Source organism: Rousettus aegyptiacus, unplaced genomic scaffold, assembly GCF_014176215.1.
Source record: "Rousettus aegyptiacus isolate mRouAeg1 unplaced genomic scaffold, mRouAeg1.p scaffold_m13_p_3, whole genome shotgun sequence".
Taxonomy (NCBI): domain Eukaryota; kingdom Metazoa; phylum Chordata; class Mammalia; order Chiroptera; family Pteropodidae; genus Rousettus; species Rousettus aegyptiacus.
Genome location: NW_023416306.1, coordinates 122,919,092 through 122,939,553, shown reverse-complemented (window position 1 = coordinate 122,939,553; position 20,462 = coordinate 122,919,092). Strand labels below are relative to the sequence as shown.

The window sequence follows — 20,462 nt, the reverse complement described above, 5'->3', positions numbered from 1 at the left end:
GGGCATGAGAATGTGGGGTAGGAAAAAGGAAATTCCAGGTGCAGAAACAATGTGAGCCAAGGCACGGAGGTGGGAATTATAATGTTTCCATTTTCCTGACACTTTGAGCAATCCCCCTATACACTCATTCTCTGCTCTCATTCCTGGGAAAGAAGCCACAGTCGTCCTGAGTGAGGACAGTCCATTGTGTGGAATCAAGATTTGCTGTAGAGATTGGTCAAGATTGTCGCTTGATCTTCCCTGGGGTTAGCTGGGCTTGTTTTGACCACTCGTTGGGAGGCCTGTGGGCAGGCACTTTCAGACATTGAAATCCTATCTGCTTCTTCCAGTTTCATCTCTGCGCCAAATTTTTCCAAGAAAATCCAGTTCCTCCTTCCCCTTTCGGTTCAGCAATCACAATCAAATCTGCAAAGCAAATCATCAAGCCAAACAACAAGCAGTTCCGGACCACAGTGGGGAACAAGGTACCAAGAAAGAGTCTGAGGGCGAGGGGGACACAGGCATGGCCTAAGCCCCCGGGGGCCCGGGCACTGGGAGGATCCACATTCCAGGCCTGGACATGGGGACCGAGCTTCTTCAGAACTAGTGTAAATATGAGTGCAAAGGAACTCAGTGGTTCATCGCCATGGCACCTCAACCTCCAAGGCCGTGCACAACTGATCAAACCACACGTTTGCACAGTAACAAGACGTACTGTCTCCCTGCTGTGCAGGAGTGTTGGATGGACGGGGGCCCGGTCCGGGGCCCGGTCTGTCCAGCGCAGCAGGACACTAACGATCACCGTCATGGACCGAAACCTTTTGTAATCGATGTTTATGCACAAAGTTAACTTTTGTTCTTCTTAACTTACTAAGTTGGGGCCTCTTTTTTTTTTTTTTATGCCTCAATATAAGCATTCGATTTCAGCTCAGTGTTTTGTCGCCTGACCTTGTCTCCCAGTTCCGCAGCTCTCTGGCCCTGCTCATGGAGACCCTCAATGCAACCACGCCCCACTACGTTCGCTGCATCAAACCCAACGATGAGAAGTTACCCTTTGAGTAAGTGTTCTCGCGAGGCAGGGAAAACACTGAGCAATCCAGTGTTTCTGTCGTGACGTTAGAGAATATACTGACAGTTGCCGTGAATTTTACTGTTTCCGGGCTTTAAAATGATACAGAACAATCCTGCCTTTCACACATAGTGTTAACACAACCCCTCTGCACTGCTCCTTTTTCCGTATCCTCAACTTTCTGAACTGTTTTTTGGAGGTGCTGTTATCAATTATAATGGCTTAACACGTTATAAAATTGTCTCCTTTAAGGTTTAACTCCAAAAGAATTGTTCAGCAGCTGCGAGCCTGTGGCGTTTTAGAAACGATTCGCATCAGTGCGCAGAGCTACCCTTCCAGGTATGTCTTCAGCCCTTGTTTGGGGGAAAAGTGCCCAATTTCAGGGCTATGCTAAGAACCAAGGGAATGTCTACCATGTTTTTTGTCATGTACTTTCCTAAGATGCTCCCAAGATGTGTCCCACTGCGCTGTGGGAAGGCCAGGAAAGGATGCTACACAGGCGGTGGGTGGGGCAGAGGCTGCCATCATCACCACCCCATCACCTGTCTGGGCTGCAAGTGAGAGTCACCTGCTGCCTCCTGGGAAAGGGGGCTGTAGGGGATGGGGGTGGAGAAAAGACAATTGTTGGAGCAGAGCATTAGCAAAAACAGTCCAGGTTGCAGACAGGTGTGCTCAGCATGAAGTAGGTCAGAGGTCAGTACCATCATCCCTAGAATAGACTCCACCCCACCAGCAGTGACCATTAAAGCCACAGGGTCCACAGACACGACAGGCTCCCTCCCAGGCACACCTGCTCAGGCCCTGCTTTGACCTTCTAGGTGGACATACATCGAGTTCTACAGTCGCTACGGTATCCTCATGAGCAAGCAGGAGCTTTCGTTCGGTGATAAGAAGGAGGTGTGCAAAGTGGTTTTACACAGGCTCATCCAGGTCAGTCTTGCCCACTTGAGCCCTGGGCCCTTATGGAGAAGCACATCTCCCAAACCCATATCCTCATCTTTGCCTCAGTCTCTGGACTATAGTTGTCATGAATGGCTAAGAAGAAAGAAAATGTGCCCCAAGCATTTGTGTGCTAAGGAGGTCAGAGCAGGTGCAGTCATGGGCACCCTCTCCTGTCAGTGGGAACCCAGCTTTGAACTCTGGCCTCCCCCAGTGTCCTCCTGTCCTGCTTTGTTCTCCCGTGGTCTTACACAGTCAACCAGATGGTCACTAAGCCGGGGGTTCAGGCTCGGCATGCAGTGTGGATTTAGATTATTGCCGAAGTGATGAGTAACGATGGGAAAGAGCTGGGGAAGGAGTAATGGTGGCCGGGAGAAGGGGTGGTAAAGAGAAGCGAAAATGCAAAGAGAAACGAAGCCTGTCCAGGCGCTCTGCCCCTTTTGTGGAAACCACGCATGAAAAGCTGAAGCTCCCCAATAGCCTAGCTGAGAATCATGGAGAACGCACACACCCCTCCCCATCCCACAGGTGGAAACCTCCACGGCAAGTCCATTTCTTCCCCTAAAGTGGCTTTAAACAAATCGAAGTATAAATTTCTAGATCATATTAGAGTTTTTCTGCCTTATGTCAAAGAACAGATATGTCAAAATAACCATGTTTTTGGCATCTTTGAATCTCTAACCATCTTTTCCAAATACTATAGAAAATCTGAAAATATTTTGTTTCTGATTATATCATTTTTCTCTTCCAGGATTCTAATCAGTACCAGTTTGGTAAAACCAAAATTTTCTTCAGAGCAGGGCAAGTGGCCTATTTAGAGAAACTCCGATTGGATAAACTGAGGCAGGGTTGTGTTGTGATACAAAAGCACATCCGTGGCTGGCTCCAGAGAAAAAAATTCCTCCGAGAAAGACAAGCTGCGCTCATAATTCAGCAGTACTTCCGGGGTGAGCAAACTGTGAGGTACGTTGGAACCAAGGGAGCCGTGTTGAATTGTACATCTGTCTTCTCTGATCACCTCCCAGGGGGAGGGGCCTGCCTTTCTCCTGGGAGCCAGGGTGCATCTTTCTGGGATGGCCATGAGCCTCAAGGAGAGAAGAGTGTGTCTCTTGGGGAGCAGGTAGTATTGACTCTGCCTGCTGTCCCCATGTGGCAGAGGTGGCAACCAGGACCCTGAAGAGAGGAAGCCCTGATGTGGGTGTCTCTGAAGAGGATCAGAGTTCCCAATGAGACCAGGTAGAGGGACTGGGCTCCTTTCTGTGGGAATTGAAAACACCTAAGATGACCAGGGTCCTAGTGAAGCCCCTGAGTAAAGATGGCAGAATAGCCACTGACCAGCTTACCTACAGACGGCGAGGGATCCTTGGCAAGTCCCTGCCAGCAAACACACAGCCCCTTAGCAAGGCTACCGGAGCAGCCCAAAGGGGATGGCTGAATGGAGGGAAGGTCTTCTAGCCATGCCATGCCATCTCTGCGTGAGCTCTCCCAAGAGGCTGTGCTGGGCTGGCCAGTGAGGTGGGCGTCCTTCCCAAATAGCATTGTGTGTTTCCGTGTATCTGCCCTGCCTCCTCCCTTGGCATGCTGTTAAGATAGTTGAGAAGGCAGGTTTATAAGGGCACGGCTGTGTCACTGAACTTGATCACTTCCTGAGCTGGAGGCCTGACCTCCAGCAGCATCTGAGCTTCCCCACGTGTCTGGCACACTGCATCTTTCATCTCAGCATGCCCCAAACTGGACGTGCTATTCCACTCCCGTCTCCCCAGGCAACCATCTTCCGTGGACACGCAGCCAGGCTTGCCTTCCCAGTCTTCTTGACTCAGTTAATAACAGCATCTGGGCAGGAAACCCTAGAGTTATCTTCCTCCCCAAACCCATGTTCCCATTCCTTCTGAATCACCAAGGCCTGATAATTCTACCCTTCCTTGACTGTTTGCTTCTAGTATCTACTTCATCCATTTCATGCCCATGCTCCAGCACTGGATGAGGCCTTCATCATCGTGTGCCTTACATCTTATGACACAGCCCCTCTACCTGCTGCCTTTCTCTCCCATCTTAGAGCAGGGCCTGATTGAGCCACTGCCCTGAAACTGCCTTTAATGCCTCCAGTGGTCCCCATTTCCTACAGAATAGCATGCAGCCTTCAACATGGTACTCAAGGCCCCCTGTGGCCTAGATGCATTCATAAGAATGGAAGCTCTGTGAGGACAGGGACCATACTCACCTGGTTCCCATTACATCTGTACCTAGGACAGTAGCTGTCACATAGTCACGTAGTAGGTGTTCTCTCTCTCCTTCCCTCCCACCCTCCCTTGCTCCTTACCCTCTGCCTCTCTCTATCCCCCTCCTTTCCCTTCTCTTATATATGTTTGTATACATGTATATATACATATATATATATTGTTTTTTTAGTAATATGTTCCCCAACTATGTTTCTGACCTCATTGACTACCAATTTTCTCCATGTAGCTTGTGTTATAGCAGTTCCAGACAGATTCTCTTCTTCTGAATACTTCAGGCACGGCTAGGCCTCCATACCTTTGCTGGTCCCTCAGCATGAAATGTCTTTTCCAATCATCACTGGCTACAGAAATCCTTTTCTATCAAGGGCTGGCTCACATGCCATCCTTTCTATAAGATCTTGTTTGCAGATCTTGCAGTGGTTATTTTATTTTTTCTCATGTCCCACTTGGCCATTTATAAGTCTGTCTGCTCCACGAGGCTGTTAACTCTGAGGGTAATAACTTTGTCATCTCCTCCAGTCCTTCGGATAGGAGTTGACAGACTCATTCTGTAAGAGCCAAATGCTTTGGGCTTTCGGTGCCCTGCAGTTTCTCTGCAGGCAATTCACCTCTGCCATTATGGCGTGAAATCAGCCGTGGGTAATATGTACATAATAGGTGTGACCGTGTTGCAATAACACTGGCTGCAGGTTCAGTCCCCCAGCGTTAGTTTGCCAACCCCAATCTGGAGCCTCCAGCATGATTTCCCACAAGAGCAAAAGAGTAGATGAACAAGCAAGTACCATGCCAAAGCACAGTTTTGCTGTCCTAATCCGTGTGTTTCCTGTGAGCCTGTGAGCAGATCGGTCAGCCTGGGTATGAAGAGTGAGTGTTCCCACATGGTTCCTTGTGCCTGGAGCAGATCCGCATTCAGATCAGGGTGAAGGGGGAGGTAATGATGACTGATCCCCAGTAGGCATTAGAATAAGTCACAGAGTTTAATGTGTAGATCTGCAAAACATTTGACTATTCCTTAGTAGGAAAGAGTTGCACAAGCTCGTCATGCCGTATAGTAGAAGTCAGTGCTCTGTGGATAACAGATGGACTCCACGTTCTTCTTAACCAAGGAAAGCTATTACGGCAGCGGCCTTGAAGGAGGCGTGGGCAGCCATCATCATTCAGAAGCACTGTCGTGGATATCTTGTTCGCAGTTTGTACCAACTGATTCGCGTGGCCACCATCACCATCCAGGCCTACACCCGAGGACTCCTGGCCAGGAGGAGATTTCGAAAGGTACGGCCGAGACCACATGCTTTCTTGGGACACAAGTTTGCCAGGGGTCATGTTATTTTTCACCAACAGTACCGGCATACCTCATTTTATTACACTTTGTAGGCTTTTTCCCCCCCATAAATCGAAGGGTTGTGGCACCTCTGTGTCGAGCAAGTCTATCCAGCAGGTTCAGATGATGGTTAGCAGTTTTTGGCAATTATAGTATTTTTTAATTAAGGAATGTGTTTTTTTTTTTTAGACATGCTATCGCATACTTAATAGATTGCAGTATAGTGTAAAGATAACTTTTATATGCACTGGGAAACCAAAATATTCGTGATTCACATTATTGTGATATTCACTGAACCCATAATATCTCTAAGGTGTACCTGTACTGAGATGGTTTTTCTTCATGTGAACGACTATTTGTACATATCTGGTACAGGTGGAATTTGGTTATTGTTTTAAAAGTCTATTGTAGATCTCTGTTGATTATAAGAAATTCGTATTTCGCACAATGGGAAATTTCTGGTAGTTACATCTCCAGACATTAGGAAAAAAGTAGAGATCCAGTTTGCATTTCACAAAATCTTGTTTTAAAGATGCTAGAGGAACACAAGGCTGTGATCCTTCAGAAATATGCTCGGGCATGGCTGGCCAGACGCAGATTCCAGAACATCCGACGATTCGTGCTCAACATTCAGCTTACTTACAGGGTCCAGCGTTTGCAGAAAAAGCTGGAAGATCAGGTACGTATTCATAATGCATCCTTCATATTTTCTTCCGGGAAAATTTCTTAGTGATGCAGTTAAAATTTACATGCATGTCAGGAGGTGCAAACAGTTCACACGCACCACCCGAGCTAGAAGACAGAAGCCCACTGGGAAGGGCTGCTGCCTGTGGTTGTGCACTTCGTATACTGCACAAGGGCAGCTGCTCAAGAAGAGGGCAAGCAGGGCTGAAATCCATCCTGGCTCTGCTTGTCAGCCCATGTGTCCTGGCACAAAGCTGGGCTGCCTTTGGGGCAGGAGTACCTTTGTCTAATTTGCCCAAAGGTCCATGTGGTCTAGCTGCAGCCCTTTCTAATTTATGAAGACTCCCCATGCCATTCCCACTGGTAGAGAGAAACATCCGCCTGCTCTCAGCCAGTGGACAGAGGCTGAGGAATATGCAGCACGCAGGTCTGTAAAACTCACTCCTGGGCTTGCCTCAATTAATACCTAAGGCAAGCTTTTTAATATGGTAATAGGGGTCCTTCATCAGTGGATGACGGTGTAAACAAATAAACGTGAGATTTTGATGCGATTTCCCCTCATTGTGCTGCTCTGCAACAGACCTGCATGTTATATCTCTTATGCAGAGAACAGCACTGAAAAACAGCCGTGGTCAGCTGGGAGCAGGGCCCGTGGGAGTCCCTACACCGCCTGGGTTCCATTCTGGGCGTATTCATTTGCTGGGGCTACCATAACAAACTACTATGGAGTGGGTGGCTTAAACAATATTTATTTTCTCACGTTTCTAGAGCCCAGAAGTCTAAGATCAAGGTATTGGCAGGGTTGGTTTCTACAGAGTTGTTTCTCCTTGACTTGCAGATGGTTATTTTCTCCCTAAGTCTTCACATTATCTTCCCTCCTTGTGTGTCTGTGTCCAAATCTCCTTATAAAGACTCCAGTCATCCTGCATTAGGGCCCACCCTAATGACCTTGTTTTACCTTAATTTACATCTTTGAAGATCCTATCTCCAAATACAATCACATTCCAAGTACTGGTATTAGAACTTTGCCTTGTGAATTGCAGAGGGAGAGGGGGTGGGGGGACAGTGGGAGGCACAATTCAGCCCACAACGCTAGGGTGGTCCTGGAGCTCCAGAATTGGACTGGCCCCACACTAAAAGAATCGCCAGCTCAGAAACAATCCTGATGAGATCTGCCTCTCTTTTCACTGGAATAAAGATGCTCATTATGCCATCATAATGATAAATGTGATCTGTATAACTAAAACTCTGAAAGATTTAGATGTCATGTTAAACGTTCTGAGAACCAAATGGAACAGCTTATTTACTGGGCGTAAACCCCTAAGCACTTGCTGTTTCTTTTCTCTAGAACAAAGAGAACCATGGGCTGGTGGAAAAGCTGACCAGCCTGGCTGCTGTTCGGGCCGGTGACATGGAGAAGATTCAGAAACTGGAACTGGAACTGGACAGAGCAGCTGCCCACAGGCACAATTACGAGGAGAAGGGGAAGAGATACAAGACTGCTGTGGAAGAGGTCTGTGCTGGCCGTGACTCTGGCAGTACCTAAGAGTTTCCACAGAAGAGACCACAGCACAGCATTTTGCCCCAGATTTCTGCAGAGCAGATGAGATTTTGCCATTGACTTCCATCATCAGATGGCACCCCCTTTTAGGGGAGAGAGGGTGGAGCCCTAGAGTCAGAGTGAGCGGGGAGGAGGTTCAGGCTTTAAGAAGCCCAGCATAAGGTTTCCTTTTTCAACTGTCGTAAAGTGATGAAAGGCTAAGAAGGAGCCCTGGCATCATGGTTCCCTCTTTTCCAGGGTGAGTTTGGTTCCCTGTTGCTGGCCCATCTGGTGTGTCCCCTGAAGCACCTTCCCCAGAACAGCAGTGCAAAGCTCGGGGCAGGTTTTCATCTCTGCGGTGCAATAAAAAAGCGGTAGACATAAAAATCCAGTGTGCCAGGTTCAAATCTTGTCTCTGCTGCTTTCTGGCTGGGCAGCCTTAGGCAAGTCCCTTACCCTCTTTAGTTTTCTCATTTATAAAATACAAATAACAAAGACCTGACAGAATCGTGAAAATGAAATTGTCAGATAAGCAATTTAGCCAAGTGCCTGTCGTCGAGCCCTGCACAGGCATGCGCTAATATTTTCTAAGGCTGTCTTTATTACTGTCAATTCTCCCACACTTTTGAAAGTCCTACAGCACCCAGGATTGTGGCAGCCTGGAGCCCCAGGGCATCCCTCTGCTCTCCCCATGGACCTTCGCCCAGATACACCAGCACAGCTACTGGCATTGCCCGCACTGCCAGTTACCAGCCATCAGCCAGCCCCTGGGGCCCCAGCTGCCAGCTCAGCATACGCTTGACCAAGAGAAGCTAAAATAATAGAACTTATGTCAAGATCACATATCCTTCCAGAGTAATAACACTCTGAAAGTATCAATCCGTGTCATACCATAAATCGTTTATATCATATTTAATATGTAAATACCCTGGTTGTCGAGAAGCTCAAGAGAAGGATAGAGGAGTTTCTTTGATTTTGAGGAGAACTTGGTTTGGTTCTTTCTCCTTGATTTCAGCCATTGCTAGTCAAGATTAGGTACTAGTGTCTGCTTGATGGAATCACATGGAACCCTTGCATGTGAAAGTAAATGTCATGTCTTGCAGTGGGCTGGTGCTGGCTGCTATCCAAGGACAGGAGCTGAGACCAAAAAAATGTGTGTGTATGTGGGTGGGTGGGTGTAGGAGTGTGTGTGTATACATATATATTCTAATTTAAAAATATACCGCTTTTCACTGAGAAAGGCAATGGTGACAAAACGTGAAATGAGGTTTTCAAGAAAGTTTTTTTTCCTTCCCTTTTCTAGAAATTGGCAAAGCTTCAGAAGCATAATTCAGAACTGGAACAACAAAAAGAGCAAATACAGCAGCAGCTTCAAGAGCAGACGGAGGAGCTGAGAGGTAAAGCCCAAGGTGGCCTAACCCATGTGTGTATCCATGAGTTCAGTGGTCCAGTTCTTCCAGAAATAGTGATTGGGTGAGAACCGGGTTAGGCAGAATCAGAATCTCTGGTGTATACTTAGTGTAACAAGAAAACTTTTGCTCCACAGAGAATAACTATATTTAAGTGGTGGTAACTTTACCCTATAGATTCATCTGTTTTTATTCTCATCTTTTGTCAAACAGCACAGCAATCCCTGTCTCAGACCCTCTTAGGCCATGTGCAGAGTACAAGTAATTGGGCTGTAAGCCTGGAACTGTCTTGTCAGGAAACGAGAGGATGTGAGTCTGTTTGCGCATGGGTGCACCTGTGGGTAGTGGTGGCAGGAGTGGTCCAGACATCATTTTTTTAAATAATATTTTTATTTTTCAATTACAGTTGGCATACAATATTACATTAGTTTCAGGTGTACAACATGGTAATTAGACATCTATATAACTCACAAAGTAAAAGACATCTGTATATTTTTTTTAAACTTTGCGGTATCCTGATGCACAATCAGGGTGATGTTGGAATTATGTTTCTTGCTTGCCAAGAATTTTCAGTCAGATTTCAGATCTGTCCAAGATACTTGGTCTGAGTGGTACGCACATCCTCTGCCACTGCCCTGGCCCTATACAGAGAGGGCCCAGCTCAGCCCTCGAGCCACGTCATCCGCAGGCCCTTGGAGTCAGTTGTGGTATCACTTTTTGTCAAGGGTGTGGAGCAGCCACCCAGAGCCTAGCTCTATCCGCTCGTAGCTTCCCAACTCAAATTCTAGTTCCAAACAATTGCTAAATCTCAACAGGATCATGTGACTGGTGGTTTCCTACCAGATAGTTTAAATCAGCACACTCGGTTATTTGTCTTATCCAGGGATAGTTTCCTTAGGATCTGATGTGGATCATGAGGCTCAAGGGTCCAGGCCTGGGGATCTAACACAGGCCTAGCAGGGGCTGGATACACCAGGACCCAGAGGAGTGCAGGAGCCCTGCGGGTTCAGGTCAGAGTGCAGGAGAAGCACATGTTGGTAGGAGGAAGTAAACATCCTGAGTCCTGGCCAGCAGAGCAGACAGAGCCATTCAGAGGATGGCCAGGAAGGGCGTGCCCTCCTGCTCCAGATTCTGTGTGCCCTCCACCTTGTGATGATGTGGGCTTTGATGAACAGAGGGAGGTCAGAGGTTTGTGAGTAAACCTCGAACCAAATTAGGGAAGGACTTACCACCGCCACTTTTTTCTATTATAATACATTCCTCTTGGGTATTAGTTCTTTTTTCTAACTTTAAGTGGAATTTCTCACAAGAAAACTTAAATTCCCACAAGTGTGTTCTGCAAATAGTTAACTTCATTGACATGTTTGGGTGGACGATTACATACTTTCTTCTAAAAAGTGCATGAAAACTTTCAAACCCAGTGTTTATAAAATGCTCATCCTGAGAGTTTCCCTACCTGTGGCAAACGATGCTTTTTATGTCTTTGCTTACCCTGTGACCTGTGACGAAGGGACATCATCAGAGTCATTTCCCCTTTTTGAGATTCCAGCTTGGACTCCATCCCATTGCTCTTGGGAAGAAAGTCACACTTGAACAGCCTCTTTAGGCCCTTGGCAAATGACCCAAGATGGTGAGCATCAGAACTGAAGCCAGTGCTGTGAGTGAATTGGAAACTGAAATTAAATTAAATATACTGGCTTCTAAATTCAAGCTTAAGTATCTTCCCTCATATTTTCTTGCTGACTCATGACATTCTAAAACAATCGTTTTGATTCAGGGACATGTGACAGTGCATTAGATAAACTATTAAACTATTGGCTTTTTTTTTTTTTAACCAAATAATTTGGAGGATTGCTATTGTCACCTCACCCTTGGGCTCCCCTCTGGGGCAGGACTCAGAAATGAGACACAACTCAAGAATTACGTGTTAGCCAAGTATAAATGGGGACATCAGGTTTTGATGGGCTGCATCTGTCATCCTACTCTTGTTTTGTTTTGTTTTTAAAGTGAATTTATTTATTTATGTATTCTAATTTTTATTTATTTATTTTACACCTGTAGCACCTGGTCTTCCTAGGTGGTCTCCCATCCAAGTACTAACCAGGCCTGACCCTGCTTAGCTCCCGAGAGCAGATGGGATCGGGTGTATTCAGGGTAGCATGGCTGTAGACCCTGCTCTTCTTTTGAAGGGCACCTGTTGTACGTGGATGTGGTGGGAACGTGGGGCTGTCACAGCCAGAGGATGTCCAGAACCCAGTGACTCTTTTCTAGTTGTCCATTGCCCCTTAAACCTGTACTTTATGTTAGAGACTATCGTATTCAAATGCAACAGCATCTTTTTTACATTTTGTCTTCCCAAGATAAAGTCAGATACTTCATTATTTTCTCAATTATCATGAATGAATGGTTCTCAATCAACCGAGTCACTTTTCTTCACCTCTGTACTCCCAGGGGACATTTGGCAATGCCTGGAGATATTTCATTTGTCACAACTGGAACAGAGGTGCTACTAGCTTCTAGTGGATAGAAACCAGGGAAGCTGCTCAGCATCCTACTGTGCACAGGACAGCCCCCCTCTCCACGTTAAAGAATTACCCAGCTTGAAGTATCAACAGTGCTGACATTGGGAAGCCCTATCATAAATCGACCATTTTCTGTTTGCTTTTAATAATAATATTTATTATCTCAAAGCCAATATGCCTATTTTAATCAAACAAGTGCCATTCAGACCAGTAAAAGTACTATTAATGAAACTATCGATAGATCCCAACAAGAAAAATTTGTGAGAATTATTATTTTAACCCCACCCTTGTCCAGTTCTCTCATTTATAGAACAGTCACACTCTCATCTTAAGTCCTCTTAATAATAAATGCTTCATAATTGTTCTTGCCTTCTCACTTTCTTAAACATGGTGTGACTCCATCAAGGCCTTGATTTGCAGACATATTTCAAAGAGCTTTCTCTTTTCTCAGGAAAAATGGATGACCTTACCAAGCAGCTCTTTGACGATGTACAAAAAGAAGAACAGCAAAGAATGTATGAAATCTAGTTTACGTTACAGCTACTGCTTTCTCTCTCTCTCTCTCTCTGCTCTTTTATATTTTGCTTCTCAGCTTACAGAGAGAAGATCACAGATATAGGAAAATGGGGTGTGAATATTTTTAGGAAGTGAAAGACTTCGAGATTTGAGAGCTAAGTCCCACAGAGTTTCAGACACTGCACAGGTTTGCAGTTGTGGACAGTGGACTACTGGGAATTTCTTTTTTTCCCTTTATCACTAAGACAGTGAAAAGAGACTGTCACCCCTTTTAACTTCCATCAAGTCCAAGAAGAAAGATTTTTGCCCAGAGAATAAACCCCTCCCCTCTGCCCCACCTGTTATATCTGTTACTTGACTCTTGCCCCAGATAACAAGGGATGGTACCCACCTCACAAAAATTAAGACAGCTGCCCATGACCTTGAACTGAACCAGCCACACTTTTCCTATGTCAATATCAAACCTTTTGATAACCTGCAGTCTGCACTCCATTCTCTTGAGTCAACTCGGAAGTTTTAGCTCTCAAAGTAGGGATGTGTGGCAGCATGGCAGAGAGAGAGGAACATTCTTTGCATGTCTCTCTTGGGGGCTAGTAAGCTCAGGGCTGCGTGGGGTGGTAGGATTTATAACTTCCCCATGCAGTTAGTTATCAGGAGAGGCTGAGTCTGGTTGTGGAGGCAAGAGGCCAAAAGGTTAGAGGAAGGAGTGTCACCGAGGGGCTCTAAGCATTGAGAAATAAAGTGTTTCTGGTCCTACATCAGTCTTAAAATAGGAATATTTGACTCTTTACCTTGAAAAATCTATTTTTCAATGAATTCTCAACTCTAGGAGAGGAACTCAGTTCTTGGCATCTCACTGCGTACTAGGGCTGCTGGGAGCACTATCATTTCAAGCAAGGGGCCTGAAGAGCAAGGTCACTTTGAGCTCTTGCAGTCCTCATCAGCACTCACCTGTAGCTTGGTCTGGTGCCTGGTCAGCTGATGGGCGGATGTCTTGGCCCCTGTCACAACCCTCCAGAGGCACAAAGACACCCACATTATGTGGGTGCACACTCGACCAGTTTAAGCTGCAAATCCATGATTCTTTTTACATGAGACTTCTGGTTGCAGTCTGCTTCTACAGATGTATTTCACTGGACTCTTAGGAGCACTGTAGGTTTTTTTAAACTTGAAAACAAAGTTTAAAAGTTTAATAATATCTATAAAAGGAAATGAAACAAAAACCTATTGGGAATAGGACTCTTTTAGGGTTTTCCCCTTTGTGCTATAAATAAGTCATAATAAGTCATAAAATGAACTGAGTTGTCAGCCTAGCAAGTAGAATGATGATTAATAAACTCGTAGAGCCCCTAGGACTGTTTCAACTCTGACTGGGCCCCCGTAGACTTTGTTGGGCTAGTCTAGGTCATGTATCTTTCTTCATTTATTTTCTTGGTCAGTCATCCCATATTTAATTGAGTAACTGTCTCACTAGGAATTGAGTTTTTGTGGGCTTTGGAGTACCTGGACTTATTGCCATTTGTTCTAGAATGTTTGAAGGGCTGAACCCTTTGACATATTAAATGGCTGCATTAACTAATTTAGGACCAAGCCAAACCAAAACCCTCAAGGGCTTTGGAACTTGGCAGGTGCCAGGACTTGGCAGAACATGCCAATGTCTTTGCTGAGGGAAGTGGCCCTTCCTAAGGGCCACATGGAACTACTGGAGTTTTGAGACTGCTATACCCTAACCGCCACTGAGTCTTTAAGTTCAGCCTCCTGCGTTTCATTTGGGTGACAATTATAGAGCTACTCTACTCAGATCAGAAGGTATAAGAAGCTTCCTTAACCTAAGGGGACAGGAAGATAGCTAAAAATAAGGCCATTGTCTATTGGAACTGTCACAATAGATCCTAATTAACTTGTCTCCCCCTTTCCAAGTCTCCTCTCATTTTTAAAATGATGTATTGTTCTAATTCAGGGTAAGACTTTAGAGACAATTCTAAAGTAATTATTTTTTTCTTTTTGCTGGCTAGACTTCTTGAAAAAAGTTTTGAACTAAAAACACAAGACTATGAGAAGCAGATCTGGTCTTTGAAAGAAGAAATTAAAGCTCTCAAGGATGAGAAAATGCAACTGCAGCATCAAGTGGAGGAAGAGCGCGTCACCTCTGACGGCTTGAAGGGGGAAGTGGCCCGGCTGACCAAGCAGGCGAAGGTAGAAGCTGCTTCTCAGTTTTAAACACGCCCTCTGGCTGAGTGAGTTTACCTGCACAGGGGGCAGTTTCACATTCCCACAGCATCAGACGGCTAAAAGCATCTGTATGAAGCCCAAAGGCAAAAGAAAGGGCCCTGGTAACTTCAGTTTTTCCAAGTAGAAACCTCAAGCCTCCTTTGACTTTGACTTAGCAGTAATTGTTTTTTTTTTTTTTTATTCGAAAGGTCAGCTTTCTAATTTTTTAGAAATTACACTTACACAAAGATGCTCAAATATGTTGACTTAGAGGATATGTCCAAATTAAATTATAAATTGACACGAACCCTTAATATACAATCCATCATGCTGTTATATACCTATAAATACCTATATTAAAATTCAGTTACCTTATTATCAGAATCATACATTTTAAACTATTATCAGAAAACCCTACAGAAGCAATGCTCTGTACCTGGACAATCAGAGCTTAACGGCACTCCTTCTCTACTGGAAAACACAAACCCGTGTGGCCCTTTGCTCTTAAATGCAAGATATTCCAGTGTAAGGCTGGAAAGCTTCTCAACTTCCACTAAATATGTGACACACATGTTAGTAGTATTTGTTAAGATTATGCAATTATTTTCTGTAATTGTTATGGATTAGCCATGCGAGGCTTAAAAGAGCATTAGGAATCACATCCGGGTCGCCTCTGCACTTCGGAGCTGTCCATATTCACCGGGCCCTGGTTTCCTATTGCTTAGAAGTAAGAGGTTGGACAATGGGATCAGGAAGGACCACATGTTCCTGCTACTGCTTCATTCTCAGCAGTGACGTAAGACTGATGTCCTGTCACCTAGCTGCAATCTATATCTTGGGAAATCACATGGCTGCGCGTGGAGTGGGGCAGCAATATTCGTCACTTACTTCCTCTTGGGTAACTAAGACTTCAGTCCCGACTCTCCAATGTGGTACGTCAAGATTAATCTGATTTTCAAAGAAAATAACCCATAATCACCAAGTTATACCTGTTATAATCCTTCTATAAGTAAATACACACATGACTTGGGACATCGACTGAAACATGACAAAGATTAGGGCTTTCAGTTGCATGGCCCTGGGCCCCCCCCCCCCCCCGTCAGCTTGCCATGTGACCCTAAACATGCCATTTACTCTTTATGCGGCTTCAGTTTTCTAATCTATGAAAGATCACTCTGCTCACCATATGGGCCTGTCATAAGGATGAGGTTGTATGTGTAAAATGATCAGTAAATGTCTGTTCAATCCCTGTCTCACCCCCTTTAGAAACAAGAGCTGTACCCTTAAACACTTAGGCTAACAGAAAATACCAAGGAGAGGTTATTCACCTTTGCATGTCTCTTGTAGCTACAAAAACACAAACCTGGGGTGTTTCCATAGAGTAGTGGTTAGCACATCTGCTTTGCACTCAGAAGGTCCTGGGTTTGAGCCCTAGCAGAGCCACCATACCCCGGGTGCACCAGGCCCCGGGTGTGTGGGTGTACCAGGCCCCGGGTGTGTGCCGTGAGCATGTGGGAGGAGACACCCCGCCTTCAGAGATCCAATTCTTAAGGGGAGATGGCAACATCCATAGGTCAAGGATGAAAGTGGGGCAGGGGGAATTGGAAAAAAAAAAAACACAAACCTGAGATTCTTACTCAAGCTGAACTCACAAGGTGAATAAAGGCAAAATATAGCCTCTTGCCTACAACCAGTGCTGCCCCTCAGTAGACCCCGGTCATGCCCGTAGGGCCAGCCCTTCACCGCCCGGGTGCACCCTGGCTCTGCCACTGTGCCACTGCTAAACTTAGCTGGAGCCCAAACGCACAGTTCCGAAGGCGGCAGCCTTGCCTACATCCTTGTATCCAATATTTCACCATACGGTGAAAGAATTTAGCCCCTTTGATTTTACTTCTCTTGGCTCCCCTTCCTCTTTATCTCACCCAAGCTTATAGTAAGTGGTTATTGTTCCCTTTTAAGTAGGGAAACTAATTCAATTGATACAACTGAGTAGACCTGGGAATAAGTAACAGTATTTTGAGCAGTTAAACACTGTATGGGGAGTGATGGTTTAACAAAATTTTAACTAAGGAACTGCAGTGAGGATACCTTGTATAGATGCACAATACTATCAGAATATTCCCTTTGTCTGATATAAATCATAATAGCTATTTTTTTTTCTTCACCTGATACAATCATTGCTGTGATTCAGACAATCTCTGAGTTTGAAAAGGAGATAGAGCTACTTCAGGCACAGAAGATAGACGTGGAAAAACATGTGCAGTCACAAAAACGGGAAATGAGAGGTAACAAAAATGAGTCACTGAGCCCCTGAGGTGCAGACTGAATGTATCATAAGTGTCACTGCTAAGGAAATGTGTCCACCAACTGGTATGAGGTTGGTTGAATATGTGATAGTTTGAATAGCTGGTTGGCTTCATAGCTGGTAGATTGGTTGGTTGGTTGGATAGCTGGTTGTTTGAATAACTGGTAAGTTAGTTAACTGATGGGACCATTAGCTGAAGCCTCTGTGAAGTTGGAAAACTGGGCCCTAGAAAGAGAAGAGGAGATAAGTCATACAGAAATGTAATTTATACCTGCTCTGCCTTTTCCTCTCAGAAAAGATGTCAGAGATCACCAAACAACTTCTTGAAAGCTATGACATTGAAGATGTAAGAAGCAGGTAATCATTTTTGCTTTATCAAACATTTAGAAACATGTTAACACGTGAGAGAGATGATATATATTTTTTTTTTACCCTCCTTATTTTCTAGACTCTCTGTGGAAGACTTGGAACATTTAAATGAAGATGGAGAACTTTGGTTTGCTTATGAAGGACTAAAGAAAGCAACACGGTGAGAAAGTCCTCTCAGGGTTAAACTTTTTGATTTTTCAAAGATAATAGACTGTTGCAAAGCCAAATGTTTATCTTACATAGATTTGATAGAGAAAATACATTTATTACAGTAGAATGATCTAATAATCACTGGAAATACTTCTTCAAGAATTAATTAGTTTAATAATGAGGAACGATCTCTATGAGCTACCTTGCTGAGTAATAAAACTCATAACCTATACAGTGAAAACTGATTATATCAAATGAGTTAGTCAGTGTTGCTATAGATATATAGATATGTTTAAGCAGGAGTTTGCTGCATTATTTATATTAAACTTTTATCACAGTTTTAGGTTCACAGCAAAACTGCATGAGTACAGAGATTTCTCATATACCTCCTACTCCCACATATGCATAGCCATTATCAACATCTCCCACCAGAGGATACATTTGTTAAAATTGATAAACCTACATTGACACATCATTATCACCCAGAGTGGTTTACATTAGGGTTCTCTCAATATTATACATTCTATGGGTTTTGAGAAATGTATAATGACATGGATCTTTAACACCGTTGCATCATATAGAACATATTTTTAAACTATCAGAGTAAAAATATAATTTTAATAATGTATAAAATATAATTTTTTATTATTAACTGAATGTTAATGCCACCCAATGCCTCCTAACTAGCTAGAAGGATTTTATAATTCCATGGTCCTAATTTGTGCACATAAGTAAACTTTCTGTGTTTAGTTCATGGCTCAAATTGTGGTTTTCGTAACTGCTACACATGTATATTGTCACAGTCATCAGCACAGCAGAGTAAAGATCATGTGGTTAATTTCTTGACTCCTCTTTTCACAGCGTTTTGGAGAGCCACTTCCAGTCCCAGAAGGATTGCTATGAAAAAGATATCGAAGCTTTGAACTTCAAAGTGGCTCATCTAAGTCAAGAAATCAACCACCTGCAGAAATTATTTAGAGAAGAGAATGACATCAATGAAAGTATTCGTCATGAAGTTACTCGACTAACATCAGAAAATATGGTATGGTTTCAGCCATGGGCCTTGGTCATGGCCATTGTTCTAGAGATTTTATTCATTAGTGGAATAAAATTCAGGCTTTCGTAGTGAAAGGCTTTGTCAAAATTATATTTTCTAGGAGTGAAATAACTGGGTCTAAAGAGAAACTATAAAATTACCCCAGCCTGGAGAGCACTTTGTTTTGAGAGTGTGTTTTGGGGCGGGGAAAGGGCGGGGTGTATCTAAATCTAGCCCTAACCCCTTGAAAAAATATTAAGGTGAAGGGTAACTCTGAAGAGGGGAGCATGAGACCAGGCCAGAATCTCCACTCATGCTCCTCATCTCACCTTTTCAAAGATGTCCCTCCTCCACGACGCCTAGTCTTTTCACCGCCTATGTCCCATCCTTTCTTCTAACTCATTCCTGCTGGCATGGAGAAAGGCTTTAGGAATCTCCTCACTCAAAACACATCCCTTTCTTGGCCTCAAATCCCGTGCAGCCACCACTCCATTTCTTTGGGGGATTTGGCCAGACTGCTCAGTAGCCATCCAACCGCGGTTTCTCCACTCACCTCCCACCTACTCTGCGGCCGCCCACGTCTGTCGCATGTCCCTACCACCAACGGAATCTGCTTACAAAAGGCTGAGCACAAAGGGTTCCTTTTCACCCCCATCCTGGTGTCTCAGCGAAGTTCGATGATGTTACATTAATCACACCCTCTCCCTCTGTATTGTCCTGGTGGCTTCCAGAACACCGTGCTCTCCTAAGTTTTCATCCTGCCTCATTGGCTGCCCTTTTTCCACTCCTTTACTGCCTTCTTCCTCTCTGCATAACCTGGGAGTATTAGGAAATCTCAGGGCTGTATCAGCAGATGAGGAGATATGCCCTGGACACAGTGGGCATGAGGAGCAGTAGTCAAGGACTTGCACACTTTTGTTTCTTCCTTGGGGAAATGTTAATGAGGAAATGAGGAATATGCATCAGTGAGATTCGATTGCACAATCAAACAAGAATTCATTTGAACTTCAGAGGCACAAGCATTTTTATAAACACTTAGGACAACAGAAAAAACTTTTTACCTGCCTGAGAATGGAGGTGATGGACATTTAAAGAACTATACAGGTAAACAGGGACGAAGGATTATGAAACATGCTAGATGATTCCAGACCTGTCCTAACAAAGCACAGCCTGGAATTCAAAGGGTGCAATGGGACCCCTGCGAGATGATTTTCCTGTTCCTAGATGAAGAGATAATGTCTCTGGATGTGTACCAAAGAGACTGGCTGCCATTTCTTTATATCACCCCTCCCTCAACTCAGCATAGAATTCCCAGCCCCTCCCTCTCCCCCCACCCCAGACACTACCCTTCCTTCTCTCCAGGAGACCTTGGTGATATGGGGCTTGTGGCAGTGTGAGAACTGCTCCCTCTGAGCATGCTGGTATTGCTTGTGACTATGTAGGTCTTAAGGTAAAAAATCATAACATCTATCCAGTCTAATGTCTTGGCTGTCCCTCTTACACAGATAACTAGACATTTGTTCCATGGGGTTAAACACCTATACAGTTTAGTTTACTTCTGCGCTCTGAGATTTAAAGTTCATAGATGAAAGTATTTTATATTCTAATATTTCTAATTATTCTCTAAAGATGATCCCAGACTTTAAACAGCAAATTTCAGAACTGGAGAAACAGAAGCAAGATCTTGAAATCCGCCTGAATGAACAAACTGAAAACATGAAAGGTAACTGGAACTCTCGTGAACCTGCTTTTAGAAACCAGTTTCCTCTAAAAGCCTTCGTACCCAGGGGTCTCAAACTCTGATTTTATGTGGGGCCAGACAGGTGACATAAACACGAGAACCAGGCTGGGTAGAGGGTACGGTAAGGTGCATGAGCATTTAAGGAGGGCGGCTGCCTTTAAGTCCTGTTGATTATTTCCCTGTAGGAATGAAGACCCCTGTGTTGCTTGATATTCCTTTTTTTTTTTTTAAAGAAAAACCAGGAATCCAGATTTTGCTGTGAAATATCACAAGTTTTAAATAATACCTTTAAAAAATTTAAACATTGTTCAGACCAAACAAAACCTAAACTCTGGCTGGATACAGCTTAGGACCTCTGATGACTCTAAAAGGACCAAGTCCAAATCAGAATACAGCGATATGGCTCCCAGATTACTGACAGTTATTCTCAC

General features: G+C 44.3%; 1 protein-coding gene and 1 pseudogene across 3 annotated transcripts in view; one reads left to right on the top strand and one right to left on the bottom strand.

Annotated features, from left to right (window-relative positions):
• The window catches only part of MYO5C (myosin VC), an 85,085-nt gene that overhangs the window by 41,116 nt on the left and 23,507 nt on the right, over positions 1 to 20,462 (top strand). For all 3 annotated transcript variants that reach the window (XR_001599155.2, XM_016162688.2, XM_016162689.2), the window contains exons 15-30: positions 330 to 464; positions 940 to 1,037; positions 1,301 to 1,387; positions 1,867 to 1,978; positions 2,739 to 2,950; positions 5,334 to 5,499; positions 6,081 to 6,227; positions 7,581 to 7,745; positions 9,076 to 9,169; positions 12,155 to 12,218; positions 14,235 to 14,415; positions 16,622 to 16,715; positions 17,029 to 17,092; positions 17,184 to 17,264; positions 18,116 to 18,296; positions 19,920 to 20,013. Coding sequence is in view for 2 of the 3 variants with exons in the window: in XM_016162688.2 (XP_016018174.2) it covers positions 330 to 464; positions 940 to 1,037; positions 1,301 to 1,387; positions 1,867 to 1,978; positions 2,739 to 2,950; positions 5,334 to 5,499; positions 6,081 to 6,227; positions 7,581 to 7,745; positions 9,076 to 9,169; positions 12,155 to 12,218; positions 14,235 to 14,415; positions 16,622 to 16,715; positions 17,029 to 17,092; positions 17,184 to 17,264; positions 18,116 to 18,296; positions 19,920 to 20,013 (1,975 nt within the window). In the remaining variant the exon portion in view is untranslated. The remainder of the gene's footprint in view (positions 1 to 329; positions 465 to 939; positions 1,038 to 1,300; positions 1,388 to 1,866; positions 1,979 to 2,738; positions 2,951 to 5,333; positions 5,500 to 6,080; positions 6,228 to 7,580; positions 7,746 to 9,075; positions 9,170 to 12,154; positions 12,219 to 14,234; positions 14,416 to 16,621; positions 16,716 to 17,028; positions 17,093 to 17,183; positions 17,265 to 18,115; positions 18,297 to 19,919; positions 20,014 to 20,462) is intronic.
• LOC118600460 lies at positions 11,234 to 11,352 on the bottom strand (annotated as a pseudogene).